Here is a 13,490-nt window from a genome sequence, read left to right on the forward strand (position 1 = left end):
TTTATGGCACAAACACAAAACCTAGTGAATTTAACAGCATGTATTCCAAAACCGGCAGCTCCTAACTTGCATTTTTACGTTTGTAGGGTAGGCAGGCCCCAAGCAGCACAGAAGCAAAGGATCACACCCTATGCAACGCTAACCTATATGTACCTCACCTCTGGCAGAACCCACACAACCCTTACTGCTACAAGGCCCTTGGAACCTTTAAACATTTTCCTGCATGAATAATGTCTCCTAGTGAAGTTTGTTATGAAGATTACGATTCAGCAAGTATACTTTACTGAAGCCAGCACACAGCCTGCTTCATCACGGGTACTTTTAAAGTACAGTTTTAGAGGGCTGGAAGGGAACACTTTAATTTGCAGTGCAGGCTGAGGCTTACTTGCCTGATAATATGCTTGGAGTGTGCTGAAAAACTATTTTTTCATTTCAAGCACTTCTGAGTGTAATTAACCTGGGACATGAGAAAAACAATTCTATTACCCTTTCTAAAGTGTTTTTCTCCTGTGGATAAGCCTCTCCCACTTGATCTTTTTTTTTTTTCTTTTTGCTTCATTTTAAATAGGGCACTTGTTGTAACACCACAGGGATTTTCCGATTAGTTCTCTATTTGTTTTCTTTTTACCTAGACAGCAATATTTAACTAGAACAACTTTTTTTTTTTAAATATGTCTATAAATATGTTTTTCCCCTAGTAAAAGAATAGAGACTGGTATTGAATACAGAGAAAAGATGAGTGCTGTATTGTATTGAAACTACAGTTTATCCACCAGGAAGATTAGATAGATGGGATTTGGTAAGTAAATATCAGAAAACCACAGAGCTTGATTACTGTGGTGGAAAAGGTATGTAACAGAGTAATCTGTCATTTCATTATTATCTTTCTCCTAATTGCCATCTACCTTCATATTGTTTATTAAGAAATTCCTGTCAAAATTTGACGTACACAGTTCATAACTCCTATAAAGGGAAGGAGGAAGCATAGCAAAATAAAATCAACGGAGCGAAGGTCAGTTTTCAATAAGCTCAGGGAACTGGTGGGTAAGAGCTTGTAGAAGGCAAGTCTGAAGGAAACTGGAACTCTGTTGAATGGTCTGTTCCACAGATAAAATGTACCACAGAAACAAGCTCAAACAATTGCAGGGATGAAACAGGATAGGAAGGATAGCAAGTTACCAAAGTTGATAAACCATGTGTTCTTCATTGATCTCAAAAGATGACAAAAGCATACAGAAACCAGAAAACAGGCATACTGAAGATTGCTTCTTGTTTGCTTAAACCCGTAAGACAAAATGAGATGTGAGTAGGAAGAAACTTCTGGGTAATAAAAAATGACATCATTAAGTACATTCATAATTATCATTAAAAAAGCAGCCAGTTATGAGTAGAATCAACTCAGTTGTAGCACAAAAGGGAAGAGTTCTCGGGCTACCTTGTAAAAGCAAAACAGATCACACAGTGTTCAGAGGTTTTCAAATTGGCTGGTCCCGATAAAATACACTTTAGGATACTTAAGCAATCTCAGAACTACTGGTGGGACTCTTGTAGAATGGAAAATATACTGGAGTACTGGAAAAGAGCACAGCTCCTATCTTTAGAAAGGAGCAAAGGATGCGTTGAGAAATTCTAGCCCTATTGGTTTAACTACAATTCTTGGAAAAATTCTTAAACAAATAACCAAACAAGCTAATTATAAACATCTGGAAAGTAACAAATAAATGAGCAACTTGAACCTGTCACGATCAAATTTGTCAGACCAATCTAATTTTTTTTCTACAACAGGTTAGCAAGCGTTGTGAATTGGGGAGAAAAAGTAAATGCTACTTCCTGACTTTAGCAAGGCTTTTCAAGCTGCCTGATCGTGATACCACAATAAGCAAGCTAAGGAAGTATGGTTTAGACAAACTTACTTTGAGAGAGATGCAAAGCTGCTTTGATAACTAATTCAGAAAAAATTTTTATGTCAATATGGAAGGATACCGAGGGCCTTCAATGGGTCTGTCCCATAAGCGGTTACAAATCAACAGAGCTTGCTGTGTGTATGCAGGAGGAGGAGGAAGGTTTTGAGCAATGGGAGGAAATCAGTTCAGACTGTAAAAAACTCAAATGGCGTAAAGACAGAGGTGCTAAGTGATTTTCACGCTTTGCTCTCAATCACATAATCATAGAAATAATAGAAACGTTGGTTAGAAGGGCTCTCTGTAGGCTATCAAGTCCAATCTTGAGTCTACTACCCACATTAGATCTGGCCAGCTTTTGTTTTGTTGAGATGAGAATTACTGTAGGATTTCATTACAATTTATAGTTTTATGGCCTTGCAGTCTAAACTGGGGTATTTTTTTCTGTGTTGATTTACATGGTAAGCAGCAGAGCAAGAAAGCAGCAAAGAATAGTTTCACTCACAGTTAATCAGTTTCTATTGGGAAAAAGGATCTTGTTCTGACAGTCAAGCTAAATAATCTTAGCTCTGGTTTCAGATAACCTAATTTTGGTCCTCCAAGTCTAAGAACCAGCATGTGGAATTCAGTGCAGAAATACTGAATGCTAAGTAAAGGACAAATTCTCATCAGTGTCAGTAGAACTATTCTAAAGTCAGATGAGTCAAATTTGTAACGGTCTCTGTCAGAGATTTCAAATATAAGCAATTATGACTGCTTGTCCTTTTATTCAAGAAAATTTCTGAGTAGGAAAATTGTATAGAAAACTAAAATTTGTCCTTCTCGTTCCAATTTCCATAGTCCAGCATTTTATCTACCTAACGATTAATACAGTTTCACTTAGATGTAACACTAAGATATTAATACATACTATTTCCCTCAGATTTTGTTTATGTACAGAAAACAAAGTCAAATTTAAATGGAAAGCCCAACATTAAACCTTCAATTTGGAGCAACCAGGCATGTCTAACAATAGGTCTTATATGTTATTCTTACCTACTTTAAGCTCTTAAAGTAACCAGAGACAGATCTGAACTGTCAAGTTTCCATGTACTTGGGGGGAAAAAAAAAAAATAAAAAAAAAAAAAAATCAAGCTTTGCTCCTCTGCTTGCCCTCTGCTAGCTCTCCCAGAAATTTACCTCTATCAAAATTCTGCCGTAACAGGTGCAAGAGGGAATAGATGGAGAACTTTGGTGAATCCCACATCTGCTTTTTGAAAGAGGCAACAGAAGCAGCACAGAAGGAAGTAAGAAAGATAATTGCTGGCTTGAACTACCATACATTTTACTTGTGGGCAAAGGGCCAGCTTACATGAGGCAGAATATGCAGGACCAACTTATTGGAATTCAGGGGTGGGCCTTCATTCTTGTCCGGAGACAGCTGTAAACCAGCAGCCCATAGCATCACAATCAGGCACAGAGTTTTGTCAAGGAATGCTGATATGTACAGAAACAGCTTCAGCAGCTTCGGCTGCACCCCTGCCTAGCAAAATGACAGTCAATCTCCAATTCCAGATGACAAGAACTGGATAAAAACTTAAAACAAATGGTGACCTTTCAAAAGATTAATTTGTTTACCAACAAAATGTTCTACGTTTGTCATCCGAGATGGGGGTGACCTTCACATTCCCATTTCTAGGTTGAAAGGGTGCTGACTATAGTCATCTGTTAAGTTAACTCTCTTTTACCAATTATTTCCTTTTTATTTTTAGTGACAAAAAGATTTTATTAATTCACTGTGCTGGTTATTATGATTACATACCATAATACAAATGCAACAAGCTTATTTTGAATTACTGTAGTGTAACATCGATTTGTTTAAGTCTCATTCTGCTACCACTGCCAAATTATGCTTTGACTGTAATTATAGCCATATGCATAAGTTTAAAACACAGCCGGGTTCTGAGGACCAAAAGACCTGTTTTTCTTCTACAACTTCTTCTCATCACTTGAAAATGAAAAGAATTGCCCTGCTTTGCCTTACCTTATAATTTTGGAAATGAATAGACTTCCAGCGACAAGCATTAGTGATTAGCATGATGCAAATACTGAATAAAGAATGAATAATGGACGACATGATTAGAATGGTTGTGCTCAAATAAGTTAGCTTAAAAAAAACCCAAACCAGCACAACACAGAATCGCTGCCATCATCATTAGAGCCACACTGTATAAGACGCAACTCATAAAGGCTAGAAATCATCACCGTATTAAATTCTACCTCATGAATAAATTAAAAGGTTCCTAAGTTTACAGTATAATATACATTTATAAGAAAACAAGGACCAAAAAGTGCCAGTATAATTCTGTAAAAGAACAGCAGTCCTATGAAAATAAAAGGTACAGTTGTGAATCTTTTCTACATTGCAGCAGTTCATCAGAATTATTTTTGCTGCAATTCAGATTACTATTTGTTTTGCTAGATACTCCATGGGAAGTATACATATTTAATAATTCTTTCCTCATCATTTTTCATTTGTTACCCAGACATAGGCTACAAAATAAAATGAATCCCAGTCTCCCCACGGTGTTTCAAACAGAATTCCAGTCCTCATTTTAAGGTAATGACAGAAATTTAGAGAGGATGAAGCATTATGGCTTATCAGACCCAAAAAGTACAAAAGGGCAATAGTCAATTGTTCTTAGTGTCTCTCATAAAATCCAGCGTCAGCAACTTTACAATACCAAAAGAGCAAGAAAAGAGGACATTTTTGTGAAACAATGAGATCCTTACTAATAATTTTTCAAACTACTCAAATGGCAGGATAATAAAAAGTCCACGTAGATTTGTGCTTGACCTATCTTGTCACCTCAAAACCAGCGTGTTTTTAATCTCATCACATTTTTAAACGTTCACATCTCCTTAAAAAGATGCTGACAACTTCTGGAAAAAACCTGAATGCAGTTAACCAAGCAATTAGTTTTTAATTTACTTCAATGAGAGCCCTTCTGCCACTGATTTTTTTGGGAGATACATCTTTGAACTTATGTACATATGTAGGGCATTCACATGGGTATACGTGTGTGTGTGTGTGCCCGCATGTGTGTGTACAAATATTGCCCTCTAATGGCTAATTAGTAAAATAGGGTAGGTAGCATCCAACTTAATTCTTGAGGCTACTTTAATTGATATTTTTTTCAAAGCTAAAGACCATATAATTTCAGACCTGCAACTACACATTGATTTACTTTAGTTACTATTGGTGGTCTATAACTATCACTCCTCTTAGTGGTACCATAGACCACATTTAACAAAAATGCCTTAATTCACAATCTCAGTAATGGATTCTGCAAATCTAATTGCAAAAGTCTACCCCCAGTGAAGCTAGAGCATTTCAAAACACAGGTTGTGTCATAGGATTTGACAACTTCTAAAAAACATTTGCTTCCGTAAATGCTGTAGAATAAATTAGAGATAGGAAATACCTACTTTTTTTCAGCCCATCTCCCTGTCATAAACAGTTCCTTAGCAACTGTAAATATGTATCAGAGAGCTTGACTAATTTTCACTAAATGTTTGTAATTTAAGTTTTCTCTGATCAGTATATGTTTCAGTGAGAGTGGTAAAACACATGGCTCTCTGCAGTAGTATAATATTCCTCTCTGTGAGTGTTTTAGAGTGGTTCTAAAAAGCTATTAGCCATGATGCTTTTTTCTAATTAACTCTATATCACAGGGTTAGACAAATCACCTCTTCGTCTGGGCAACAGCTTTCAAAAATCATTTTTTATAAGTGGCAGCTTACAGCTGTGCCATTCACAGATTCTGTTTATGTTGTTTAAAACCAAATACCCTAGAATGTCTCTTCTAGCACTGGGCTTGCTGCATAATGCTTCTATTACATAAATTAAATTGTAGAAGAGCATCCTTGTGTGAGACCGTTGGGCATATTCTTTCATGTGGACCACAGTGCTGTGCTAAATTTGTGAACATAATTGATCTTTGGAGGGATGCCTGTGCCTATTACATTTTTAAAAGCATACTTTGCAGAAAATGTCATCTTCATGTTCATTTGTTTATTTAAAAGGAGCAGCGGTTGCAGAACACAAATTTGGAAGAATCAAAACTTAAATCTTACACAACTTGAATATTTTCAGACCAGAAAGAATAATGAAGGGTGATTTGATGGATACTAGTCAGGGTACTCTTAGGAGAGCATTGGAAGTGGTCAGTCTCAGCTTTGGTAAATACTTGTTTTGTACTAAGGGAAACAGCTTGACTAGAGATAAAAGAAAGGCTGTGCTTCAGAATACCTTGTAGCTTGACAGTGAGGATCACTTGGGATCTACAAGACAATGGAAATATCTCCACAGGGAAAGCAAGGATCTGAATCTGTCCCTCACATCCCAAAGTAAGTGCTCCCAGCATGGAGCTAAGAAGTAGAACTCAACATAACCTCCCGGACCACGCCAGAATAAGATGTAAACGACACCTAAATTCATGTAGTCACTCTAAGATTCTGACTCTCTTTCAGTATAACCCCTATTATTTTTTTGATTCAGTGACACCAATTTCTGGTCAGTGTCAGCAATCATGTGGCAGGATTGCTTTTTTAAAAGACGACAATTAAAAACCAGCATCAAAACAAAGTACAGGCATTTCCCACTCATTCCTAACAATCCTGTTATCATTTCAAAACAGAATATATTCTTGTCTTTTTAAGAAATGGCCATAGAATGAACAACTGATAGCCCATTCTTGTCAGCAAAACTCCTTTTCATAGAATCATGGAATCGTTCAGGTTGGAAAAGCCTTTTAAGATTATCAAGCCCAACCGTTCCCCTAACCCTGCCATCTCACCACTAAACCACGCCTCTAAGCACCTCATCTACCCATCTCTTAAACACCCCCAGGGATGGGGACTTGACCACTTCCCTGGGCAACCCATTCCAGTGCTTGACAGCCCTTTCATTGCAAAAATTTTTCCTGATGTCTAATCTTTTACTTCTTCCTTGATTTTTGGGTCACATCCTAAACTCCACAAGCTCCAGTTTACTTTTCTTCACTCCCTGATTTCAATGAGATTACTTACCACGCACATTCCCATGTATACTTATACTTTTGCTGGATTCGGGTCTTACTACCTAAACTTGTTATGCTACAGGTTTGGTTTTGCCAGTATTGCCACCCAAAATGTTTTGATCATTACATATCAATGTCAAAAAGTAGGAAATGATGAGGTACTTAAAATATTTTTTTTTAATTTAGGTCTGATATGTATTCACTTTAATAGCGAAAAGTAATGCATATAATAAGCCCATAAGATAACAAGTTACTTACAGGAGCAGATTTTTTCCTTGTTATAAGTGGCAGCCTGGTCTCATAGTTCTGTTTTAAGACAGCTTTATAACTGGTGTTCTCTGGGTCGAGCATTATTTTCATGTCCATTTCCAGCTGCTGCTGAAATATATAATACACATAGTCTTAAAATAACTGCACTAGGACAGAAGTGTTTATAAGAAGTAATTGGCTAATGTGTTCATAAATTTGCAAAATGATGTTAAAAATTCATGTTATTTGAGTGTCCACACAGAACTGGGCAAACAATGAAAAAGCGCCTTTTGATTAGATGAATAAGGCATACAACTACTATCCACACATATGCTTTTGCCAAAATTTGATCAACTGATTTCATTACAAGAGCTGAAATTTCCAAATTTGCCCACTTTTGAGTTAAACTTTGAGTAGGAAGGACAATCAGGTTTGACTCACTCGATTAACATAGGTGATTTGTGAATACAATTTCCCTGTGTTCTAACAAACATTTTCTACACATCCTATCTATTGGGAAGGTGCTATACATGCATTCTTCCCATAGATGATAATAAGAGTCCAATCTACCTTGGCCCTGTTTGCCAGAGACTTTAATTCATGAATCACTGATCTGATGGACTAGAACAGCTTCTTTGGATCAGTTATGGCCCATTGACTCAATGCAGATAGAGCCCTTGCTTATAACTAAATAAAAATAGTAATAAGAACTAAAACATTGTAGTTTCTTAATGTACTGTGTTGTCTGCATGGAATGGATTCAACTATTTTGCTAATAGCTATTATTTAAATCCTAATGGGCAGAAAAAAAACTTTTAAAGGTCCTTCTTGTTACAAGAAGTATCTAAAGCACCACATACTTTTCCTAGAAAAGCAAGAAGTCATGCCATATGTTTTTAGCAGAGTGGAAGTTTCCTAAACTGAAGACATTTTGGTTCATCTTAACGCATGCGCTTTAGGTTACACCTGGATCTGTATCAAGTGTAGTAATATCTCCCAATACTTCTATTGCAGTAACATTGCTAACTGGACTCTGCATCCAACAGGGTTTATTTACCAACCAGTGCCCAATAAGGAAAATCCTCAAATGGCAAAAACTAACGTATCACCAGAGAAGTCAACAGAGCCAAGGAAATTCAGAGGAGCTGGGGGCCTGGCAGAGTATGTGCTTAATTCCCATCACATGGGTATAGGAATACAAAAAGTTCCTTCACACAGTAAGATCCAACTAAACATATTTATACACAAGAACTCTCTGCTGATACTTCTATTGCATAATCATAAAAATAAATTTATGAGAACTCTATTTTTTGACTAACAAAATATGCCATAAAAAGCCCAAGAATCATTAGAGGTATATTTGAACTATTAAACAATTGTATTACTTTGTGAAAGCACTAAAAATGGTTTAATGTATTTATCTGCACAATATATTCTCTTCTTTTGATAGTAATTACAAGCAGATGTATCAATGAGATGCTCATTTAGATTTGGGTTTGTAAGAACAAAAGTTATTATCCAAACCAATTACTCTTTTACCCACATGGCTGCACAGAGACAGAAAGTTCAATTTTCACTTCATCAGTGATTTTGTGGTATTTATTTTATTACTGTAACATACCACTGTACCGAAAGGAAACTGCTTGTGCTATTAAACAAGAATTGGGGGAAAATTGAGTACCTTCTCAATTAAAATAGGAGATGATTCACAATACAGCCTCCCCACTCAGACTGACAGTGAAAGGATTGATGCTGGAGTGGCAGATTCCACACAGAATAACAAGAATTGAAATGTCTAATGAAAAAACCTGATAAAAGTTATTTTGTCATCTTAGATGTATGATAAGTGACAATTCTACGTTTGCAGGAGCTGGAGCAGATAATATCATGGGTCTCTTCCATCTATATTATCCATCCATCTACATTATCCAAAGTCTTAAATTTAAGTTATCTTGAACCATCTTGTTGCAGAATAAGAAAAGGATGAGAACAGCAGGGTGACTAGCGCATTATTACTAATATAAAGCTCAGTAAGAATGAGAATTATTGTGCTCAGTTATTAACATGAAGTATACAGAACAGGTTGACATGTCCAGTACAGGTAAATAGTTCAAATCTTGTTCTACTTTAACACAAAAGTCATTTCAGAGCAGAAGACAATTTTATCATGTAGTAAGCCAAGAAATATGAATCACTACGTAATTCTGTTTTGCAGATGCATGTTTCTAATAGAGACCGATTCCTTTATGAATGGACATGATATTAATCTTTGAAACAGTCTGTATTATCCATAACTAAACCACTTTTCATGCCTAGCTATTTCTGTTATTTGCATATTCTAGAGCTCCCTAGAAACATCTTTTCACTTACATCTTTATTAATGATGAAAGAATATTAACTACTTTGTGTATTCAGAATGTGTCAGAAAGTATCAACTTTTAGAAAAAACAAACAAAAAAAAAATCCCCAAAACAAAGCTGCACAAGTATCAGTTCAGGTGTTTTCAAGTAAGCATGTGTTTTCAAAAAAAAAAAAAGTTTAACTTACACACTTATGTGTTACGGATGACAATGTCTTTTCAGCCACTGCTATACAGAGGCTTTACAATTACTGCATGAGGAAGACACATCTTTATAGTTCTCAAGCTTTGTTAGAAATAATCCAACTACAACACATAGCTTTGGGAAAAAAAAATACATAGAAAAAAAAAAAAAAGAGGGGGACAGCGCTTCACAATTTCCCCTGTGAGCTACATTTGGAGAATCTTATCTGGCTGCTGCTATGACTCAGAGATAGTGTATCTGTGAGTAAACAATAATTTTAAGCCTATTCTGACACCTGTGGGCAAGCTATTTCCCAGATGACAAGTACTCTAACAATGCGCATGTGAAAATAGCATCTGTGCCTATTTGACTCCAACCTTGGTTTACCCCAACTACTACAAACACAACTTATGCTCCATTCCTATTCTTGCACAGCATACTATGGACCGCAAAGCATGGAATTATTACTAGGTGAATTATTCATTTCTCTCAGAACCCCTATGAGTTGAAACATTGATTTCTTCAAGACAATACCCAGAAACACTGTCTGCAAACAGAAAACTATTCTGTTCACTAATATTTCTTTTGAGTGGAAAGGAATTTTGAAAAACACCAAAGTATGCTTAAAGAAACCAAAACTGTTTATAGCTACAAGTAAGGAAAAGACAGGAAATAAGGAATTGTAGGTGATAATTTCCCAGCTGGATTTCACAACTATTTAATAATAAAAGCTTTTTATGTTGGCATGCCGGGCATGTAGAACAGCTGGCAAAACAGCACTGTTTGCCATTTTCTTTATAATGGGAAATTAGGGCTAGCCTGTGTGTCACTGGATATGCATTTCTAAGCAGATGCCACAGATATCAACAATGAAAAGACAAAGAGAAAGTCAAGGCATGACAGAGCATGTGCTCCACTGTAAATTAAGCTCATTGGTGCACACGAAGAGTTGAAAGACCATAGATAATACAGAGTTGACAGAGTAGCTGAACTCTAATAATTTTTTTCCCCTCACAATGTAAACGTATTCATATAGGACAGGGTGGGAATACTGTCTAGAAAAAAAAAAAAACAATATCTTCATTGCACCTCATCCATCATTTCAAGAGTAAGCAATATTTTAATACTACTTTATATTAAGGCTTCTTTTACAAAGATGATCAGCGATGTAAGCGTTAGGGTGCTCATTCTGGTTATACCATTTCAAGTAGCTTCAAGCCCCAGCTTCTGATAACAGCCTTAGAACGATAGAGCGCCTGTTCTTAAGGTTCTCTCTCAAAGCTCCCTTCAATTTAAACAGTAATAACCCCAAATCGTGACAATGGGTATGTTTCAATTCAACTAATTACCATCATTTGTTTTTAAAATATGTTTGAGGAGACTACCTTGAACTCACCAGTCAAAATCCACAGCTTAGAATAAAAAAGCAAAACCACTTCAGATGCAAACATTTTAAGAAGATGTTAAATAATCTTGCAAGGATTTAATTTATAAAAAACCAGCGTAAAATCAGATTTCAAGGAGAAAACCTGTATTTATCACAGAGATCACTACCCTATACGTGAACAGAAGCCTTTCCCACAATTTGCCGTATCTTTTATGCAAAAAGAAAAAAAGAGAACCACTCAGTCTTGAACTACAAACGTTTATATCTGTGTTCATGCTATTCTAATAGTTCCATTTATTTTAGATGTTACTTGCAGAATCACAGTTAAGCATATAGTATTTGCAGGACTGGGACCTTAAAGCTGAACAAACAGCTGGTTTCAGAACTCTTAACAATATACCTGGGAGGGGGAATAAAGAATGGAAGGCTTGTGGATGCACCCATCATGATACTCAAGTCCTTCCCAGCTTTGATTTTATCTGGATTGTGAGGCTGGGAGGAGGCTCCTAGCTCTCAGCCCACTCATTGTGTTGAGAATTTTTTAACACATTCATACATGGTATATTATCAAAAACTGAGTCCATGTGGAGTCAGAACATAGCATTATGGCATCAACTGGTAACCTACAAGCCACCAGTCTACTCATTTAATGGGGGTCTCTGGCAGAGTAAATAATGTTATTTCAGACCTGTGAACCTTGAGAAACGCGTAGTGCTGACTTGCTGTATGCCTGGACAGTCACGGGCTCAACAGGTACTCGTGGTAAAATAAGCTGTTTCTGAGAAGCACCAAAATGAAGCCCCCTGATTTAGAAAGAAGCAAACAGTGAGGGTTTTAAAAAGTACTTTGATTTTACCTATTCAAATCATACTGCTTCCATCTGTCTGAATCTAAAAGACTGTATGTTTATTTAAATATTTTTTAAATTTGTGTTTAGCAAAAAAAAAAAAAAAAATCAGAGGAGTTAGCAGAAGATTGCTGTAGCTACTTAGAACCACATTTACTTTTGTATTGTTTTTTAACTTAAAATAAAACCAAAATAGCAAATGACCAAAATAACCTCATCTGGGCCAATATTCCCATTTGCTTTACAAGATTCTGACACCACGGTTTTTCTGTCTTGCTGCTTGCATTGTCTCTGCAATAAAACAGCTGTTTCACTTACCATTTAGGGGACTCTCTTGAAGGTACTTCTTTATTATCAGCAGAAGAAATAGTTAACACTTGTCTGTCCATAGCATTTAAATGGTTTTCAGCATGTTTCTGTTAGAGGGAAAAATAATAATGTTTAGACTATTACAAAGGTATGAGGGATATTGAATTTATTTAACTCAGTTAATTTAGCAATGTAGATCTTCACTTGACTGAAAAGTTGATCGGCTTTGTGCTTCTGTTGGACTAAATCTGATTTTGGCTAATGGTATGAGGCACAAGATCAGTCAATTCTGATGACCCAAAAGAGGAAGCCATCATGCTGAACTATAACATCTGATGAATCCCATCATTTGCTAATCAGAAAGGGATCTTGCAGGATGACAAACACATGTGCCCATGCACTCTAAGTGAATTACTGACAGAGATCTCAAAAACTGAATTATCTTCTGGATCTGCTCCATTTTACTTACTCTCAGCCCAAGTTCAGTTCTTTCAGTTGCTGTTCCAAGGTCACGAATATCCACAGCTTTTACATTTCCTTTCAAGTTCATATTTTTCACTTTAAGCTTGTGAAGGTCGTCTTGGACCTAAAAAGCAAGTTATGACAAAAATCATACCCATAACCTACACCCATGGGATTACATAGCAGGATTTCATCCCAATTAAATGCTTCCTAAATACGGAACTTCCCATACTTCTGTACTTTTATAAATAAGAGAATACAAAGCCAGTGACTTTAAAAGCCAATGACTTTAAAACCATTGGTTGCAGAAAACCTGAAAAAAGTTAACTTTAAAACAAATCTCGCAAAGCGATGGCAACAAACTTCAGGACCGAGGTCCTTTGCCAAGGAATCATCTTTCCTTACTTATTTCACACATCTCTCTTGGCGCAGGTGGCTTAACTACTCAAAAGTCTCAAAAGCAGCAACGAGAGACTGAAAGGGAGAGGCAGCCTGTGAGGAGATCATGCCAGCCCGTGTCAAAAACTTGTATTTATACTGCTAAGCAAAAAAAGTTCCAGGTCGCATTGTGCTAAAGAAGCCTAACATATACAAAGCCACAGCCCTTATCCAAAATTCCCTGGCGCCACTGCAGCCGCCCCCTCACACAGGGGCTGAGCCTCCCGTCCCCTCAGCAGCAGGCCGCGCCGCCCGCGCGTCAGCCCAGGCGTGAAGCGGCCTCCCCGGGGAGGA

At 36.7% G+C, this 13,490-nt stretch overlaps 1 protein-coding gene across 7 annotated transcripts in view; it reads right to left on the reverse strand.

Moving 5' to 3' along the window:
* Positions 1–12,878, reverse strand: part of IQCH (IQ motif containing H) — a 73,128-nt gene extending 60,250 nt beyond the window's left edge. For 4 of the 7 annotated variants that reach the window (XR_004841850.1, XM_035893215.1, XM_035893220.1 and 1 more), the window contains exons 1-4: positions 12,766–12,878; positions 12,306–12,403; positions 11,829–11,943; positions 7,220–7,339 (exon numbers count right to left, since the gene is read on the reverse strand). Coding sequence is in view for 5 of the 7 variants with exons in the window: in XM_035893215.1 (XP_035749108.1) it covers positions 7,220–7,339; positions 11,829–11,943; positions 12,306–12,403; positions 12,766–12,846 (414 nt within the window). In the remaining 2 variants the exon portion in view is untranslated. Of the gene's footprint in view, positions 1–3,924; positions 3,947–7,219; positions 7,340–11,828; positions 11,944–12,305; positions 12,404–12,765 lie in introns of those variants that run through there. The other 3 variants (XM_035893216.1, XM_035893219.1, XM_035893221.1) reach the window with 3 other exon arrangements.
* Between the last annotated feature and the right edge of the window lie 612 nt (positions 12,879–13,490).

Source organism: Egretta garzetta, unplaced genomic scaffold (genome assembly GCF_000687185.1).
Source record: "Egretta garzetta isolate BGI_Z169 unplaced genomic scaffold, ASM68718v1 scaffold634, whole genome shotgun sequence".
Lineage (NCBI taxonomy): Eukaryota > Metazoa > Chordata > Aves > Pelecaniformes > Ardeidae > Egretta > Egretta garzetta.